We start from the raw sequence: 19945 nt of genomic DNA on the forward strand, positions 1-19945 counted from the left end.
TAGTAGTTATATTCTTGTATATAGGAGGCAGTATTATAGTAGTTATATTCTTGTATATAGGGGGCAGTATTATAGTAGTTATATTCTTGTATATAGGGGCAGTATTATAGTAGTTATATTCTTATATACAGGGGGCAGTATTATAGTAGTTATATTCTTGTATATGGGGGCAGTATTATAGTAGTTATATTCTTGTATATAGGAGCAGTATTATAGTAGTTATATTCTTGTATATAGGGGCAGTATTATAGTAGTTATATTCTTGTATATAGGGGGCAGTATTATGGTAGTTATATTCTTGTATATAGGAGAAGTATGAGGGTATGTTCACACAGCTTATTTTCAGCCATTTTTTTGGGCCGTAAGTGCCCCCGAAAAATGGCTGAAAATACGGGGGCTGAACGCCTCCAAACATCTGCCTATTAATTTCAATGGGAAAAACTGAGTTCCGTTCCCACATGGCCTTTTTTTACGCGCCGTGTGTAAAACTTCAATATGTAGTTCATGATTTCTTAAATCTCATTGATGTTGCTGGTACTATATTATGCTGCGGATTTGGCGCACACAAATCCACAAGGAATACGCGTTGTCTGCATTGTCTGAAGTCATACAAATAATGTATTTATTATTTATTGTGTATATATTGTTTTATATAATGTAATAATCGACTAGACCAGAGCCCCCCCCCCCCCCCTTGGTGTATTAGGGTAGTGATAACAAGCAGCAGTTGATACGGTCATCATTTATGTGTTAGTAATATCACTGTATATTGGCTGTTTGCAGATGGCGCCCCCTTTACCTGGTGGATCGGAAGAGGCAATCAGAGGCACACGTACTGGGGAGGGTCATTACCTGGGCAGTGTACCTGTGGCTTAGAAGAAAGCTGCATTGATATGAGGCATTACTGCAACTGCGACGCTGACAAGAATGACTGGTAAGACCGCAGCCTCCGCTGCTGACATCACTGCACAGTAATGGTATTCTTCAATATGGTATATATATATATTGATGTAGTAGAGCTGGGTTTGTCAATTGGTTAGCTCATGGTAATATCACATTAAGCAGGTACAGTACAGAAATCTGATGTAAAACTTTATTTCCCACAATGCAGTTCGGCGCAGTGAAATGTGTTATGAGATCTACAGCTGTAGTGTTAGAGGTGTGTCTGGCAATGCAGTGCTGAAAATTGAAAATGCAGCTCTGGATGTGATTGGAGTACAAGCCATGAAATGTAAAATACTGTGTAAATTGAAATTGAGCAGTGAAACTTTGTTTCAATTGATCTAAATTCTTCTAGTAGTAACAGCAGCAGCAGATAACAGGTTAATGTCATCATTTAAAAAAAACGGGTGACTCAAAGTTTCCAGACGCCCCGTTATGATTCTGTATAAACGATGCTGCGTTGGCTGAATATCGGACGGCGGTCTGATCGGCTTCATTGCTGCTTCCTGTAATGTAACAAACACAATAAAAAAGAATGAAATATTTATTAATTGTGATCCGAGGGTTTGAATTAAACAGTAAAAATCAATGTCAGACATCAATATTTATTACTTATTAATACCTGAGAGCCCCGGGGTCCGTCCTGCGGGGGGAGGGTACAGTACAGACTCGCTGATCCGGAGCATGTCCGCTGAGGGGGAGGGGGGGTCATTATTTCACTCGTAGGATCTATACAGCCCTTGTATTTGGATGCACAGGAACTTTCTATCTCCTGATAATAAATACATTTATCTCTCCTGTTTCTTCCCGGAAATACAAATAATGATTGAAAAGAAGCTCCGAGCAATTCTGCGGCATTAAAAATGTAGGGCATGTTCAGACGTGGCAGAATTTTTCCGCAGCAAATGTTGGTGCAGATTTGGGGCAATTACGCAACGAATCTGCAGCAACATTTGCATATCTGACAGGTAATTCAGACGTTGCAGATATCACAGCGGACTTGCCACAGATTTCAGTTTTTGCATTGCAAAGGCTGAAATCCGCAGTGAAATTCCGCTTCTTCTCCGCAACAGTCACTGCATGCTGGGAGGGAAAATTCCACACTGCAGCCTCTGGTCCGCAGCGGAGTTTTCCGCAACGTCTGAACTAACTTGCCTAAAAATGTATTGAGACAAATGTAAAAAATTGGCCGCTGGAGAATTCCACATCAATTCCGCCAGGTCTGAACGTGGCCTTACAGCAGAACCATCTCAGAGAACTCATTGAAAACACCACAGGCCCCGTTCACATTGTGCATTTTTGTTGCTTTTTGAAACACGGCCAAAAGAAACGCATCTAAAAAACGCATGTGTCTGTATGTTCCAACTGTAATGTTTGTTCTCAGGAGCTGACAGCTGAAACACTTTGTAAAATTGGACGGGTATTTAAATAATGAATGCATTTTTTGTTCGTTGCTTTTATTTGGCAGTTTTTCGAAACGCAACAAAACGCGCAATGTGAACGCAGCCTAAGGGGGGATTCACACGAGCGTGTATTCGGTCCGTGCGGGCCGCGTGGTTTTCACGCGCCACGCACAGACCAATACAAGTCTATGGGGCAGTATAGACAGTCTGTGCTTTTTGCGCAGCGTTTGTCAGCTGCGCAAAAAGCGCAACAGGTTCAATATCTCCGCGTATTTCGCGCATCACGCACCCATTGAAGTCAATGGGTGCGTGAAAACCACGCAGGTCGCACAGAAGCACTTCCGTGCGAACCGACTGAAACAGCGCACCAGCTGTCAAAAGGATGAATGTAACCAGAAAAGCACCACGTGCTTTTCTGTTTCCAAACATCCAAATGGAGTGTCTTTGAGATGAGCGAACCCGGACAATCGAACCGAACTTCACCGGGTTCGGCTGAACTCGTTTTGGCCGAACCCGGCAAAAAAATTTCCGGTACGCGACGTCCGGAGATAGTCACTGTCCAGGGTGCTTAAAGAGTTAAACTGTTTCAGCACCCTGGACAGTGACTACCGATCCCAATAAACATGAACCTGTAAAAAAAAACGAAGTTCTGACTTACCGATAACTCCCGGCTTCTTCCTCCAGTCTGACCTCCCGGGATGACAATTCAGTCCAAGTGACAGCTCCAGCCAATCACAGGCCAAGCACAGGCTGCAGCGGTCACATGGACTGCCGCGTCATCCAGGGAGGTGGGGCCCGATGTCAAGAGAGGCGCGTCACCAAGGACGCGTCACCAAGGACGCGTCACCAAGGCAACGGCCGGGAAGTTCTCGGTAAGTACGAACTTTTTCTTTTTCTTTAACAGGTTGGTGTATATTGTGTTCGGCATTCACTGTCGAGGGTGCTGAAAGAGTTACTGCCGATCAGTTAGCTCTTTCAGCACCTTGGTCAGTGACGGGCGTCGACTAGACTCATCTCTATGATGGCGGCTGCGCGAAAATCACGCAGCCGCGCATCATACACGAATGACACACGCAGCTGTCAAATGGTTTTTGCGCGCGCAAAATGCTGCGTTGTTTGCGCGCGCAAAAACGAAACGTCCGTCTGTATCTGCCCTTAGGATAATTTCTGGAAACTCGAGTCACTTTAATGGTCGAGTTAGTAAATTGTACGACTAGTAATTCCTGCGTTTACGTTGTTATTGTAGTCACTCCATTTAAAAGCGGGCGGTATTGGATCCAAGGGTGAAGCTATAGGAGGTGCAGCCGAACCCCCATGGTGCTGGATGACTTCTCTCAGAAACCAGCAGTAAATGCCACATAATAGGGGGTCCGCTACAGATTTTGCATCAGGTCCAGTGACTCTTCTGATTGGATCCTAATCCTGCACTGTCAGCAGCATGCAGGGGCTTATTTATGGCAGCCTGTACTCTGTCAATGCACTGCTGAGACTAGATGTTGTCATGTGCCGGCAGCGCCATGATGGCAAAAACTGAATTCCCAGATTAAAAGCCTTTTCACGCATTTCCTATTATATCTGTCCCTGGGAAAGCTGGGTGACAACCCATATGGCGGCCATTACAGCTTTCACAATGACTGTCACCCAGACCATGGATGTCTAACCTGCCTAGCTAAGCAGAAATATTGGAGAAGATCATGTATCACTGCATAAAAATACAGATTTGACATTCAGGACTCGGAGTCTAGAAAAGCTGGAAAATCATTTTATAATGTAAAGTTCTGCAGCCTTCTTATATACTTTATGTTTCCATATCGTCCCATTTTCAAAATCTCTTCCACTAAACAGTCTCATTTACATCCAGAGGCTAAAATCCAGTACAAACCCAAAACTTCTCGCAGCTGAGGTTTTGTTGTCTTTGTTTCTAGTCTAGACAATCCTTTGTGATCTAAATACTTCAGCAGCATACATTTTTCATCTGTTCCGATAGTTTGTTACATTGTATCAGTGCAGGTAAAATGTACCAAACTGGAGGTCAGGTTATTTAGTTCACAGATTGTCTATAATTGATACAATTGTAACAAACCCTCAGCTTTGATATCAGTGTCTACTGGTTTTTAGCTTAAGGCCTGTTCACATCACCGTTCGCTTTCCGTTCCGGGGTTCCGTCTGAGATTTCAATAGTGCAGTCGACTCCGCTATTGATTCCGTCGTTAAAACGGAAACCTGCCGGAATGGCGACGAACGGAAACCATTAGCAATGTTTCCGTCACCATTGATATCAATGGTGACGGAAACGGAAGCTGCGGTTTCAGTTTCACTTTCCGTTGCGGGGTTCACCTGACGGAAACCTCCGACGGAACCCCGCAACGGAAAGCCAACGCTGATGTGAACAGGCCCTACGTTCACACTGGGGTTACTATCAGTTTATCTGTCAGAGGAAGAGAGGATGGATACATTAAACGGAAAGCAACGGTTCCGTTAGAATTACCATTGATTTCAATGGTAATTTGTTTGTATCAGTTGCTTTCCGTTTGTCTCCCTTCGCTAGGTTTCCGTTTTTTTTGAACGGAAACAAAAGTGCAGTCTGCAGAACTTTTGTTTTCGTTCAAACAAACGTAAACCTAGCGAACGGAGACAAACGGAAAGCAACTGATACAAAAGAATTACCATTGAAATCAATGGTAATTCTAACGGAACCGTTGCTTTCCGTTTAATGTATCGATCCTCTCTTCCTGATAGTAACGTCATCCTTATGGATGTAAAAAATACTTAAAAATGATACATAAGAAAGTTGCGGAGAATTATTTACAAAACTGAAATACCCATTTTAACATTTTTCTCCATGTGGAGCTCCCAGAATGAAAACGCCATGAATGTCTCCTGTGTCGGGGAATTTCCTGGCTCCTCGTACGTCTGAATAACAGACAGAAGAGATATTTTCCTTCTGCACAGAAACCATCTTCATATTTGCTCAGCGGCTGCGGCTGAACTTGCTCCATTTGACCTCTTGATTTAAAATGTCTTTTGGATTTTGTGCCATGCTGAGATGTGAAATATGTCGTTTGCCCGCTTACTGGAGGACAGGGGCGTAGCTAGAGGCTCATGGGCCCCGATGCAAAAATTCTTACTGGGCCCCCCCCCCGCAAACTTCTCATGGCCGACGGTCCGCTTTCAGCTGCATCGCTGGGTCTCCTAAGTGACCCAACAATGCAGCACTAGCAGCCGGGGCGTCACTAAGGCTGGGTTCACACACACTATTTACGGACGTAATTCGGGCGTTTTAGCATTGAATTACGTCCGAAAATGCGGCTCAAAAGCGTCGGCAAACATCTGCCCATTCATTTGAATGGGTCTTACGATGTTCTGTGCCGACGGTCATTTTTTTTTACGCCGCTGTCAAAAGGCGGCGCGTAAAAAAGTGCCTGTCACTTCTTCAGACGTAAATGGAGCCGTTTTCCATGGACTCCATGGAAAACCAGCTTCAATTACTTCCGTAATGGACGCAGCAAAAGACGCCTGCACATGCCATTACGGCTGAAATTACGGTGCTGTTTTCTCCTGAAAACAGCACAGTAATTTCAGCCGTAACGGACGCTGCCGTGTGAACATACCCTCAGGGCTTAAAATGTCCGGGAAATAGCCCCAATACATATGTGTCCGCCCCAAAAAAAAGTGTGTATGTGAGACAGCATAGCATATCTATAGCACTACGACCCTATAAACTATGGATAGGATTAGATACAGTGGCTCAGAAGGCAGTATCACACATGATAGGATTAGATACACAGCTCAGCATTCAGTATCACACATGATAGGATTAGATACAGTGACCCAGCAGACAGTATCACACATGATAGGATTAGATACAGTGGCTCAGCAGACAGTACCACACATGATAGGATTAGATACAGTGGCTCAGCAGACAGTACCACACATGATAGGATTAGATACAGTGGCTCAGCAGACAGTACCACACATGATAGGATTAGATACAGTGGCTCAGCAGACAGTACCACACATGATAGGATTAGATACAGTGGCTCAGCAGACAGTATCACACATGATAGGATTAGATACAGTGGCTCAGCAGACAGTACCACACATGATAAGATTAGATACAGTGGCTCAGCAGACAGTATCACACATGATAGGATTAGATACAGTGGCTCAGCAGACAGTATCACACATGATAGGATTAGATACAGTGGCTCAGCAGACAGTATCACACATGATCGGATTAGATATAGGGCCCAGCAGACAGTATCATACATGATTGGATTAGATACACAGCTCAGCAGACTGTATCACACATGATAGGATTAGATACAGGGCCCAGCTCGCTGACATTGCGGCTCCAGCGCTGGACCCAGGATAGGTAAGAATAATAATTTTGCTTCTTTATGTGTTACTGATTATTTTTGTGTGTTTGTGTTTTTTTTACATGTTCGGTTGTTGGACTTCGGATACGAGGACTTCAATGACGGCGTTTTTTTTATTCTCAATAAAATGGTTAATGAGGGTTGTGTTTTTTTATTTCAATAAAATATTTTTTCTATGTGCTTGTATCTTCTTAAACTTTATTATCACCGCCTTAGTAATGGCCGCTGGCTGATTGACAATCTCCATCACTAAGGCGAGGCTTAATGTTAGCCGGTGCAGAGGCTACACTAACCCCCATTATTACCCCGGTACCCACCGCCACCAGGGGTACTGGGAGGAGCCGGGTACAAACCAGTACCCGACCATCTGTAGTAACGGGCAGGCACCAGGGTGGCCGCAGTCTGGTAGTATTAGGCTGGGGAAGGCCAAAAATAGTGGCCCTTCCCACCCTGGTAATGCTGCCTGCTGCTGCTGTGTTGTATCTGGCTGGTTATGAAAATTGGGAGGGACCCGACATCGTTCTTTCCAATTATTTTTTATTTTTTTTTAAATGACGTGGGGTACCCCCCATTTTCATAACCAGCCAGATACAATAAAGCAGCAGCAGGCAGCATTACCAGGATGGGAAGGGCCACTGTTTTTGGCCTTTCCCCTCCTGATAATACCAGCCTGCGGCCACCCCAGTGGCCGACCATCACTACAGATGGTCAGGTACTGGATCGTACCCGGCTCTTCCCAGCACCCCTGGTGGCGGTGGGTACCGGGGTAATAAAGGGGGTTAGTGTTAGCCTCTGCATCCGCTAACACTAAGCCCCGCCTTAGCAATGGACGCTGTCAATCAGCCGGCGGCAATTACTAAGGCGGTAGTAATATAGTTTAAAAAAAAACACAAAGACATAGAAAAAATATTTTATTGAAATAAAAAAAAAACCCACACAGCCCTCATTAACCATTTTATTAATAAAAAAAAAGCTGTCATCGAAGTAGTCCTGGAATCCGCCGTATTCCAACGACCGAACCTGTAAGAAAACACACAAAAAATGATTAGTAACACGTGTGTTAGGGTATGTGCACACACACTAATTACGTCTGTAATTGACGGACGTATTTCGGCCGCAAGTACCGGACCGAACACAGTGCAGGGAGCCGGGCTCCTAGCATCATACTTATGTACGATGCTAGGAGTCCCTGCCTCACAACTGTCCCGTACTGAAAACATGTTTACAGTACGGGACAGTTGTCCTGCAGCGAGGCAGGGACTCCTAGCGTCGTACATAACTATGATGCTAGGAGCCCGGCTCCCTGCACTGTGTTCGGTCCGGTACTTGCGGCCGAAATACGTCCGTCAATTACGGACGTAATTAGTGTCTGTGCACATACCCTAATGCTTAGATACAGGGCCCATGTGTGATACTGTCTGTGGGACCCTGTATCTAAGCCTACCACAAGGTAGGCTTAGATACAGGGTCCAGCAGACAGTAATCTTATACAGTATAAGATTACTGTGTGCTGGGGCCCTGTATCTAAACCTAGTGTGGTAGGCTTAGATACAGGGCCCAGCAGACAGGATCACGCATGGGCCATGTATCTAAGCCTACCATGTGATTGGCTTAGATACAGGGCCCAGCAGACAGGATCACACAATCTGTGATCCTGTCTCATGGGCCCCCTAAGCCTGATACATCGTAGGCTTAGGGGTTGTGCAGTCCCTAAACATTGATGGCCTATCCACAGGATAGGCCATCAATAGCTGATGTGTCGCCCGGGACCCGCAAATCAGCTGTTTTGAAGGGGCCGCAGCACTCGTACGAGAGCTGCTTCCCCTTCATTTCACTACTCGCTCACACTGTGAATCGCCGACACCGATTCACAGTGTGACCGGAATGAAGTGACAGGAATGAAGGGGAGAAGCTCTCGTACGAGTGCTGCAGCCCCTTCAAAACAGCTGATTGGCGGGTCCCGGGAGTCAGACCCCGCCAGTCAGGGCTAAGCTTACCTTCCTCTTCGGCCGCGGCGGGAGTTCTGTAGTCTCGATGCTGTGCGCGGCGGCATAGCGCTGTGACGTCATGCGCTGCGCACAGCGCCTGACGTCAGGACCGCCGCTGCCATCCGGAACCAGGAAGGTAAGTAAAGTATGTTACTATAGTAACAGGGGCCCGCGGCCCGAGTTACTATAGTAACTTTTTATTGATGTGGTGCGGGGGCCCGTGGGCCCCCCTGGCTTCGGGGCCCGGTCGCAATTGCGACCGCTGCGACCCCTATAGCTACGCCAGTGCTGGAGGACTTGAGGGCAGCGTGGACGTGCCTTGGGTTTTATGGCCTCTCTTACAGGGATTGCTATAATACCAAAGCAAAATAGCAGAAAATACTTTTTTTTCTAATAGAACCATGAACCTCCGGGAATTGAAGGGGCAGCAATTTCAGGATTGAGCTTCCTGAAGGAAGTTTTGTGAGTTTATCAGAACACCATGAACTAGCACTTAAAGCTCCACTGAGTAAGAGGGGGAAGCAACGGCGGCGGTGCCGGAGGGTTTGTGCTGCACCCGTATAACAAGGTGTGACCTGATTGTTTTTTGAGTTGTTGGAGGTAGTTTTATTTAAATTATTACAAAGCAGTAAAGGAAAGGTTATTATAGTATTTATTATACGTACTTTCTTAGTGTAGTCAGAATCCCCGTTATCTCTGTGCATGGTTTGTTCCACGTTAAAGCAGTCATGGGAGATGTGGAACAGACCACTGCACACATTATAATGGGGGGACATCTGACTACATAAGAAATGTCTCTCTTTCACTTGTAAAAGAAGCAACAACATAAAATGACAATAACCTTTACTCTGCTCTGTATAATTATCTCATAATGTGTAGAGGGCCTATGTTTTAGTAGAAGAAATCTGAATGAGGCTGAAAACAGCTCCGTTTTTAGAGATTGCTGCGAGGTTTGGGGTATTTCTTTTCCCGTGACCATTAGCGGTTGCAGCTGCTTCCCCGTTATCTAATATTCAATTGTATCTGTGTCATGAGGGAAGTGACAAATGCCGATCCAGGAAAAAAAAAACCGTAAAGGCTATGTAAACCTTTGAAAACGTTATTATTTTTTTTTTGAATATAGATTAGTCAGTGTGATTGATGTAACTACTTAATTAGTTTTTATTAAAAAAATGTTTTACTTTTGGAGATACAGCTGTTCTGTATTCTGTATACACAGCAGCTGTATCGTTCGCTGTTCACTGAATCCGTCAGTCCCGCGGACCTGATGGGTTCAATGTCGGTGGATCCTGCGTGTCTGACCCGCCGACACTGAACCCGTCAGTCCCGCAGGACTGACGGATTCAGTGAATAGCAAATGATACAGCTACTGTGTATACAGAATGCAGAACAGCTGGATCTCCAAAAGTAAAACCATTTTTTAATAAAAACTAATTAAGAAGTTACACTAATTACACTGACTAATCCATTTATTGAAGAAAAAAAAAAGCCCTCAAAGGTGTTCATAGTCTTTACACCGTGTGCCCCTGTATCACCAAAACATAGGAAGACATGAAGATCCTCTAATGGGGTCATATTCTGACATTATAACGAGGCCAAACCCCAAATGTGCTTATGAACTATGTCTTATCTTAGACCCATTCATTTTGAATGACTTACTATTGGGGTCTATTCAGCTGCTCCATCCGACCCATACACCTGCACTCGGCCGAGCATGCATGGGTTAACGATGGGGTGGCTTGTCTCTCTCGGGTACAAAGGATCAGGTATATTGAAATCCAATATGCCTAAACGTTCTTTACCCCCATCATTTTCCACCAGTGGAGAATCAGGAGACCCCCCCCCCCCACACATATAAGATATTTGTTTTTTATCTAATGTGCATGGGTAATATTATTCTGGGTTATTACAGAAATACCTTTCTGATGCTATGAACTCGGTTAATGCACAATTAAAGGGGCCGTGCACTTATTCTGTATAGCTGTGGGGGAGGGGCTCATAAAATCGTATCCTTTGTGGTGGCCATAGCGTAGCCCAGTCCAACACTGATCACCACAGCTGTTCATGGCTGAATACCATCTAATATAGTAAATTACATCTACAGTTCTTTGTATAGGAAATACCGCTCAATGTTCCCAAAAAGAAAAAGACCCTTAAATTCCGCTTCATGATCATTTATATGAATAAACCAAGAACAGGCAAAAAAAATCGGATAAAGTTGCCGTGTACCGCGTATGTTTTATTCATCACATCAGCTGCATTTAACATAACAGAAGATCTTTGTGCTCCGATCCCGGAACGTGATAAATATGGAAAAATCATTCTGTGAACCGACAAAAGATACAAATGAACAAAATAAGAAATTACGGGACATTTGATGGAGACATTTGCTGAGACATTTGATGGGGACAATGTGAGCCGTCTCCTTCTTGTCTCCGTTATTAACTGGTTTCACTTGACATCACATTTGAACATTCTCTATTCTTAGAAGTTGCTTTTTTTGTCTGTGACTTCCCATCAGTCTCCTGTAAATCCCTTGTTATTATCAATCACACATTCAGCTGCTATAACCCTCTTATATAGAAGGAGGAAAGGAAATGAAATGAAGCTGTTTGACTGTAAGCTCTTGGGAGCAATTTACTGTCACCATTACTGCAGTTCTATCAGTTTTTGTTCAAACTGAATATGTAGCAGAGCCAAATTTGTAACTTAACTTTGGAAATTCATTGTCCATCATTCTCTAAATACAGATAATGCAGTTGATTTACCTGCAGTCCTATGTAAAACATTAGATAATACGGTAGGATATCCGCAGGAGGTTTATCAAATGACAAACTCAGTTCTACTTTGTATGTAATAAGGGATAAAATGTAAGCTGAAATTTGACTTTACATACCACCAAACTGATGAAATAAAGACGGAATATCAGGAGTTGTAACTCCAGTGTCTGCAGAACGGGTCATATCTTGTTTGAAGATGTTTTGGATTCATCGTAACTTCTATAAATATCAGCAATAAATGAGCTTTCTGTCTCGTCTTCTTTCAACTTCCACTGTTGCACCTTCCTTCTATGTATTTTCCTATTTCTTCTTCTTCTTCTTCTTCATCATCATCTTTTTCTTCACCCACATCCATGTTTTTCTTTATCCGCCCCTTTCTTTTCTCATTATTATTTTTTGTTCATCTTCTTGTCCTTCTCCTTTTATCTTCCTTTTTTTCTGCTTCTTCTTTGTTTTTCCATTCACCTTCTTCCTTCTTCCTTTTCCTTCTTCTTCCTCTCTCACTTAGTTGTCTTTTTTGAATTTCATCTTTTTCCTTTTGCCTTCCCCTTTTTCCTCTAATTCTTCTCCTTCCCCTTCTCTTTCATTCTTCTTCACTATCTCGCAGTTATCTTGACTTCCAATCCCATTTGCTTTCCCTTTCTTTTTTAATTGCCTCCTTATTCTCCTTTTCTTCTTGTTATTTTTCACTTTACTTTCCATTTCTTCTTGCTCTTTCCTTCCTTCCTCTCCTTCCTTCCTTCCTCTACTTCCCTCTTTTCTTCCTCTCCTTTCTTTCTTCCTTCCTCTCCTTCCTCCCTTTCTTCCTCTCCTTCCTTCTTCTATGTCCTTCCTTCCTCTCCTTCCTTCTTTTCTTCCTCTCCTTTCTTTCTTCCTTCCTCTCCTTCCTCCCTTTCTTCCTCTCCTTCCTTCTTCTATGTCCTTCCTTCCTTCCTTTCTGCCTTCCTTTCTTCCTTGCCTTCCTTTCTTCCTCTCTCCTTCCTTCTTTTCTTCCTCTCCTTCTTTCTTCTTCACCTTCCTTCCTTTATTCCTTCCTTCCTTCCTTATCGGTCTCCTTTCTTTTTATTCTTACTCTTTCCCCTTCATCTTCTTTGTCTTACGCTTCCTCCCCTCCCTCCATCTTTCTTACTTGCTGTTTTCCTTCCTGCTCTCTTCCCGCTCAAACCTTTCCTACTTTTCCTCCTCCTTCATTTTCTCTCTATGTTCTTTCTTATTCCTCTCCTTCTTGCACTTTACTATACAGGACAAATGATATAGGATTCCTTACCTTTAAAGAACACTTACCGGTCTCACAGATTGTAATCACTGACACAAACAGGTCGGGATCTGAGGCGGCATGGAAAGTGGGACCTTTGCGTTGTTATGGTGACAGTGAGTATATGTTGTCTTTTTAATTTTTTTCCTGTATATTCCTTACAGTTACAGCAGTATAAAATGAACTTTTTTTTATTTTTTTTCCAGGAAGTTTTTGGAATTCTGCCTCTTTCACTTCCGGCACCTCTTATCTCTATTTTCCCACCTTCCATTCAGATTTTAGCATTGACATCTCATTTTTCTTCAAAACTACAAGCTCATCAGGAGTTTTCTTGGAAAATCTTGGTATCAAAGACTTCATAAGAATCGAGTTAGTCTGTAAGTATAGGAAGGTATTTTTTGTATATAGTTATAAATTGTGGCAAATACATGAGTAAGGCCGGATTCACATGGGCATTGCGCATCTCGGACGTGAAAAACTAGAGTTTTTCACGTCCGTGGTGCATCCGTTCTCTGCGCTGCGGAACGCGATATTACGCATCCCCCATAGACTAGTCTAGGGAGGGATGCGTGGAGTGTGAAACAATAGGACATGTCCGATTTTCTCACGAACCCTTCACATGGTCCGTTGAAAGAACGGCCGTGTGAACGGCCACATTGAATTATATAAGTCCGTGTGCCGGCTGCTGTTTCAATGGCTGTCACACGGACGTTTAACACGTTCGTGTAAATAAGGCCTAATATCTGAATAACTGGGGATCAGTGATGTCATGATTTACACATAGTGAGCTATGATGTCATCACCTCAATGTCTTTTGGGATCACATGTTTATTTCTATATTTTTTTATATAGTGACATCAAGTTCCAAAGAGCAAAATATATTGGGGCTTAATGTCATTTTGCACACTTATTATCATTAGGACTAGAAAGCTGGTCGGTAGGATGGGTGCCTTTAAATGATGGAAACAAATATGCCAAGAGGGCTGGTGCATCTGTGTTTCCCGTGCCCTGAGTCACCATTGATAAGTGGGCTCATTGGCCCCAGATTTGTGACCCTATTAGCTGAGGGAACTGACTGATTCCCACCGATTGGAAACCACTTACCACTCCAAACAGGACCATATTGTCAATGAGGGAGGGGGGGCATTGCTCACTGGAAATCCAGAACTGACTGGAGACACAAGGGTTTATACTAAAGTTTGTAATTTTTCCTGATTGCTGCCCATGGGGCACTGCTTTGTGACTGAGTTACACCCTAAAAAAAATGTTTGATGGAATACGAGCGCTTACACAATCATTTGACTTGTAACGTGCTAGAGAAAACCTCGCTGAAGAACCTCATGGGCTGTACAAAGACGAGGGACGCCAGAATTACAGCACTAGGAACGTGGGTTTAGGTTTGGACAGGACATCATCTGATGAGCTCCCTATTTTTATGTGGGGTTCTTGTAGGTACTGCGGTTCCTTTCCACAAGCCAAAAAACCACACATGTTATAGGGTACCTGAGGCATGGACAGATCCTTTAAAATTAGGGCTTGTACGAGATCCCTGAATAGAGATGAGGTAAGGAAGGCTTCCCATCCGATAAGTAGAGACTAATGTGATCGGTAAACTAAGAGGAACAAGTCGAATAACTTCAGACCGGAGGAGCAATTTATTCCATGACAATTAAAATAAATCACACAAACAACTGTATTGAGATTTGAGAATCTCAGCACCAAAAAGGAGAGTTATTGGGGGGCTTTATCTAGATCCATGGACCCCTGCATTATAGGAATTGGTCGGGGTTCTCACATGACTACCCCTCCCCCATTATTGTTATCTTCTGATCTAATGCCAGTAAATTGGAATGAAATGCAAGCATACTGTTGGTTTTCGGGTTGGTCAATGTCTCCTGATCACCCAGCCGGCAGATAAATGTAATATGAATCTTTTTTATTTCGTATTTTATCTGGGAGCTGAAAGTTTCATTGTTATAATAGCTGCAGCATCGGATGAAATAAACCGGGGCCCCGAGGCCCTTAAACTCATTAAACAAGTGATACATTTTGTGAAAGCTAATCGCTTCCTAATGAGGTTTGATATAATGATAATTGCGCATCAAAGTCCAATTCAGCCACTTTTTCATTTTTGTGGACATAAAATTTTAAATAAAATAAACAGCCGTAAATGAGACCTTTAATTGCCGCTCACAACTTTCCATCGCGCCAAACAACGGGCAACGAAAAAAAAGTTTGAGAACTCTTAAATAAGTGCGACTTCTCATTAGCCGAGCGCTGTTTTATATGTAACGTGCAGATTCCTTCATCGCCTCGAGGCTTTTCCTAGACAGTTCTCTCTACAGATAAGCTGCCCAGGAGGAAGCCCGACATGAAGAATATGTAAAGAGTCAAACAGAATACAGTCCGAGCACAAGACACCCCCTCAATGACTGGAGCGGCTCCTTCACATCAGGATAAGATTTCTGTTGTATTCCTGAAATATAACACTAATGAAATAGATATTGACTGGAAGGGCCATAAACTGTAGAGCGCGGCAGCCAAAAGGCGAAACCCAATATATGGATCCCATGGATCACGGCTCTTTTGCAAACTTTACATTGAGATATTATACAATACAACCATAGACATCCTCAAATATTTACAGGATCTTTAATAGTTCTTGGTAACTTTTTGTTTCTTTTTGGGGGAAGGAGGTAAAGCCCTGTGCCAATAATTCCTTTGCTGTATGGTGTTATATTCCCAGCTTTGGTTTAAGATTAAATGAACCAAATAAAGTTTCACAGTCTGATACAATGTAACATTCCAGGCAGCTGTGTCAGGGCAAACTGAAGATTGGATTTTTCAGTCTGTGACTGTAAACAATAATTGTTTTCATTCATTGACAACAAGCAGAGATCTTGAAAAATAGTGACACATTGAAACGCAAAGCATAGTCCAAATTTGCAATACTTTAACGCCTTATGCACACGGACGTGTTTTAGCTTCCGCAATTCATCCGCAAAAGTGTGGATGAATTCATTTCATGGGCTCATACACACGACCGTGGTTTGCACGGACCGTGTGAATGACGCAATTGTGGCTGCAAAAACTCAGGACAAGTAATTTTACGGTCCGCAATTGCGGTCCGGCACCATTGAAATGAATGCACTTCTTTTGTGTGCATGGTCAGTGATTGCGGACGTCCCGCAGATGGCACTTCCGCGGCCGTCTGTGCCCGTAATCATGGGCCGTGCACACAAAGATTCAGCTTTTTGTTCAATTTTTTAGAATTGATCCCCATCCTGTGGCTCTCCAATTGTAGTAGAACTACAACTTCAATCTTGAGGCTGTCAGGGCATGATGGGTGTAGGAGTTTTATAAGTTCTAGAAAGCCGCAGGTTGGGAAACACCGGTCTACACTGTGGAGCAACAGCCAATAAGAAAATGTGCAAACCCTAAGCAGTGACATTCAGAGAAGCCCAGCTCCTCATTACATCCAAGGCTACCTCCACTGACAAAACTCTATACCCTCCACCATCACAAGCCAATTGTATACCTACTATATACAGTGAAGGAAAGGCATGAACAGTCTAGAATTTTTAGGCTAGGTTAATTTTACCAGTGAGAGATAGATTATATATATAAAAAAAAACTGAAAATCACATTGTCAAAATTATATATATTTATTTGCATTGTGCACAGAGAAATAAGTATTTGATCCCTTTGGCAAACAAGACTTAATACTTGGTGGCAAAACCCTTGTTGGCAAGCACAGCAGTCAGACGTTTTTTGTAGTTGATGATGAGGTTTGCACACATGTTAGATGGCATTTTGGCCCACTCTTCTTTGCAGATCATCTGTAAATCATTAAGATTTCGAGGCTGTTGCTTGGCAACTCGGATCTTCAGCTCCCTCCATAAGTTTTCGATGGGATTAAGGTCTGGAGACTGGCTAGGCAACTCCATGACCTTAATGTGCTTCTTTTTGAGCCACTCCTTTGTTGCCTTGGCTGTATGTTTCGGGTCATTCTCGTACTGGAAGACCCATTTTTAATGTCCTGGTGGAGGGAAGGAGGTTGTCACTCAGGATTTGACGGTACATGCCTCCATCCATTCTCCCATTGATGCGGTGAAGTAGTCCTGTGCCCTTAGCAGAGAAACACCCCCAAAACATAATGTTTCCACCTGCATGCTTGACAGTGGGGACGGTGTTCTTTGGGTCATAGGCAGCATTTCTCTTCCTCCAAACACGGCGAGTTGAGTTAATGCCAAAGAGCTCAATTTTAGTCTCATCTGACCACAGCACCTTCTCCCAATCACTCTCAGAATCATCCAGATGTTCATTTGCAAACCTCAGACGGGCCTGTACATGTGTCTTCTTGAGCAGGGGGACCTTGCGGGCACTGCAGGATTTTAATCCATTACGGCGTAATGTGTTACCAATGGTTTTCTTGGTGACTGTGGTCCCAGCTGCCTTGAGATCATTAACATGTTCCCCCCGTGTAGTTTTCGGCTGAGCTCTCACCTTCCTCAGGATCAAGGATACCCCACGAGGTGAGATTTTGCATGGAGCCCCAGATCGATGTCGATTGACAGTCATTTTGTATGTCTTCCATTTTCTTACTATTGCACCAACAGTTGTCTCCTTCTCACCCAGCGTCTTACTTATGGTTTTGTAGCCCATTCCAGCCTTGTGCAGGTCTATGATCTTGTCCCTGACATCCTTAGAAAGCTCTTTGGTCTTGCCCATGTTGTAGAGGTTAGAGTCAGACTGAGTCATTGAGTCTGTGGACAGGAGTCTTTTATACAGGTGACCATGTAAGAGCTGTCTATAATGCAGGCACCAAGTTGATTTGGAGCGTGTAACTGGTCTGGAGGAGGCTGAACTCTTAGTGGTTGGTCGGGGATCAAATACTTATTTCTCTGTGCACAATGCAAATAAATATATATCATTTTGACAATGTGATTTTCTTTTTTTTTTTTTATATAATCTATCTCTCACTGGTAAAATTAACCTAGCCTAAAAATTCTAGACTGTTCATGTCTTTGACAGTGGGCAAACTTACAAAATCAGCAAGGGATCAAATACTTATTTCCTTCACTGTAGGTAGGTTATTACCATGCTTTTAGGCACAGCAGGGGGGAGGCTTTGGCTTCTCCCTCAAGCAATAAAATCATTGTTTGACCGTAAGATTTTAATTGGTTAATTGGTTCTACAGCTCAACAAATGTTTTGCAACTCTACACAGCCCAGCAGCACTGCTAGTGTCAGGCAGGGGTTAGCAAAGGTTATGCTTTAATAAGGACCTGCCAGGGAAGGAGGATGGGGCTTAAAACCCATTCTATAGAAGGACAAGGCAAATTTTTTGGCCAAAGAAAAGGAGGGAGGGCCCATTGGCATTATTCTTTAGGGTCCTCCCATGTATACGCCCCTGCCCTTCTCTATCCCCCCCCCCCATTGCCCAAAACCGGGTATTATACTGCGGTGCTTCCACTTTAGTCACCCAAACGCTGAGTTAATGACTGGAGCTTCTTGACATTGTGCCATGACTAAGGACAGGTGTTCTGTCTGAAACGCGTAGCCTTACTGCTGAAGCATCCACCCTTACTCCTGGTGGAATTTACTTTTTGTCTGAAATAAAGTTGGAATATCATTCCTTATAATGAAACTGCGCTGGGTCCTATCTTCAGTTTTTGCCGAGTTCTTTACTAATTTCCAGATCCAGTTGTCAGATCTTTTACTGTCTTGTCTGGCAGGACTGGATGAATACAGATGAGAGTGACTCTGCGCGGCCGCCTGCGGTTCACCACTGACACAAGTGGATTACAGATATTTTCAGAGCTTCTAATTATTTGCTCAGTCTGTGTCAGTGGATAACCTGCCACCGTGAGAACCAATGTCAGGACATTTTTCACACATTCATGAATCGGAAATGGATTCACATTTTAAATATTCTGTAAGAGACTGAAAGTATCTTGTGAAATGTTCAAATTGAGTTTCTTATTATTCCATGTGAGATAGTAACAGTCTGTCACAGCTCCGCATCTTCCCCACCTGTCTAAATCCAGCAGCCAGAGCTTTGATGCTCACAAAGATGTGTGCACTAGATGCATCAGACACAGATTGAGATTGGTGACCAGCAACGCACCTCTAATACCATAACACTAGACAGGGTCGGCCTACGGGGTATGCAAACTGTTCAGTAATACAAGGGGCATAAGCTGCCCCTACTGAAGGGGACACCACAGATAGCCTGGGTCTTGTGACCACCATGAATCCTAATATTAATTGTATAGCACTAATATTCTAGTAGTACAAACATTACTTATCCTGTACTGATCCTGAGTTACAGCCCGTATTATACTCCAGAGCTGCACTTACTATTCTGTTGTTGGAGTCACTGTGTACATACATTACATTACTTATCCTGTACTGATCCGGAGTCACATCCTGTATTATACTCCAGAGCTGCACTCACTTTTCTGCTGGTGGAGTCACTGTGTACATTCATTACATTACTTATCCTGTACTGATCCTGAGTTACATCCTATATTATACTCCAGAGCTGCACTCACTATTCTGCTGGTGGAGTCACTGTGTACATACATTACTTATCCTGTACTGATCCTGAGTTACAGCCTGTATTATACTCCAGAGCTGCACTGACTATTCTGCTGGTGGAGTCACTGTGTACATACATTACATTACTTATCCTGTACTGATCCTGAGTTATATCCTGTGTTATACTCCAGAGCTGCACTCACTATTCTGCTGGTGGAGTCACTGTGTACATACATTACATTATTATCCTGTACTGATCCGGAGTTATATCCTGTATTATACTCCAGAGCTGGACTCACTATTCTGCTGGTGGAGTTACTGTGTACATACATTAAATTACTTATCCTGTACTGATCCTGCGTTACATCCTGTATTATACTCCAGAGCTGCACTCACTATTCAGCTGGTGAAGTCACTGTGTACATACATTACATTACTTATCCTGTACTGATCCTGAGTCACAGCCTGTATTATACTCCAGAGCTGCACTGACTATTCAATTGCTGGTGGAGTCTCTGTGTACATACATTACATTACTTATCTTATACTGATCCCAAGTTATATCCTGTATTACACTCCAGAGCTGCACTCACTATTCTGCTGGTGGAGTCACTGTGTACATACATTACATTACTTATCCTGTACTGATCCTGAGT

General features: G+C 43.3%; 1 protein-coding gene across 1 annotated transcript in view; it reads left to right on the forward strand.

Annotated features, from left to right (window-relative positions):
* The window catches only part of CNTNAP5 (contactin associated protein family member 5), a 393202-nt gene that overhangs the window by 306754 nt on the left and 66503 nt on the right, over positions 1-19945 (forward strand). The window contains exons 14-16 of the mRNA XM_075829064.1: positions 784-934; positions 12736-12863; positions 12954-13124. Of these exons, the coding sequence (XP_075685179.1) occupies positions 784-934; positions 12736-12863; positions 12954-13124 (450 nt within the window). The remainder of the gene's footprint in view (positions 1-783; positions 935-12735; positions 12864-12953; positions 13125-19945) is intronic.

Source organism: Rhinoderma darwinii, chromosome 6 (assembly GCF_050947455.1).
Source record: "Rhinoderma darwinii isolate aRhiDar2 chromosome 6, aRhiDar2.hap1, whole genome shotgun sequence".
Lineage (NCBI taxonomy): Eukaryota > Metazoa > Chordata > Amphibia > Anura > Rhinodermatidae > Rhinoderma > Rhinoderma darwinii.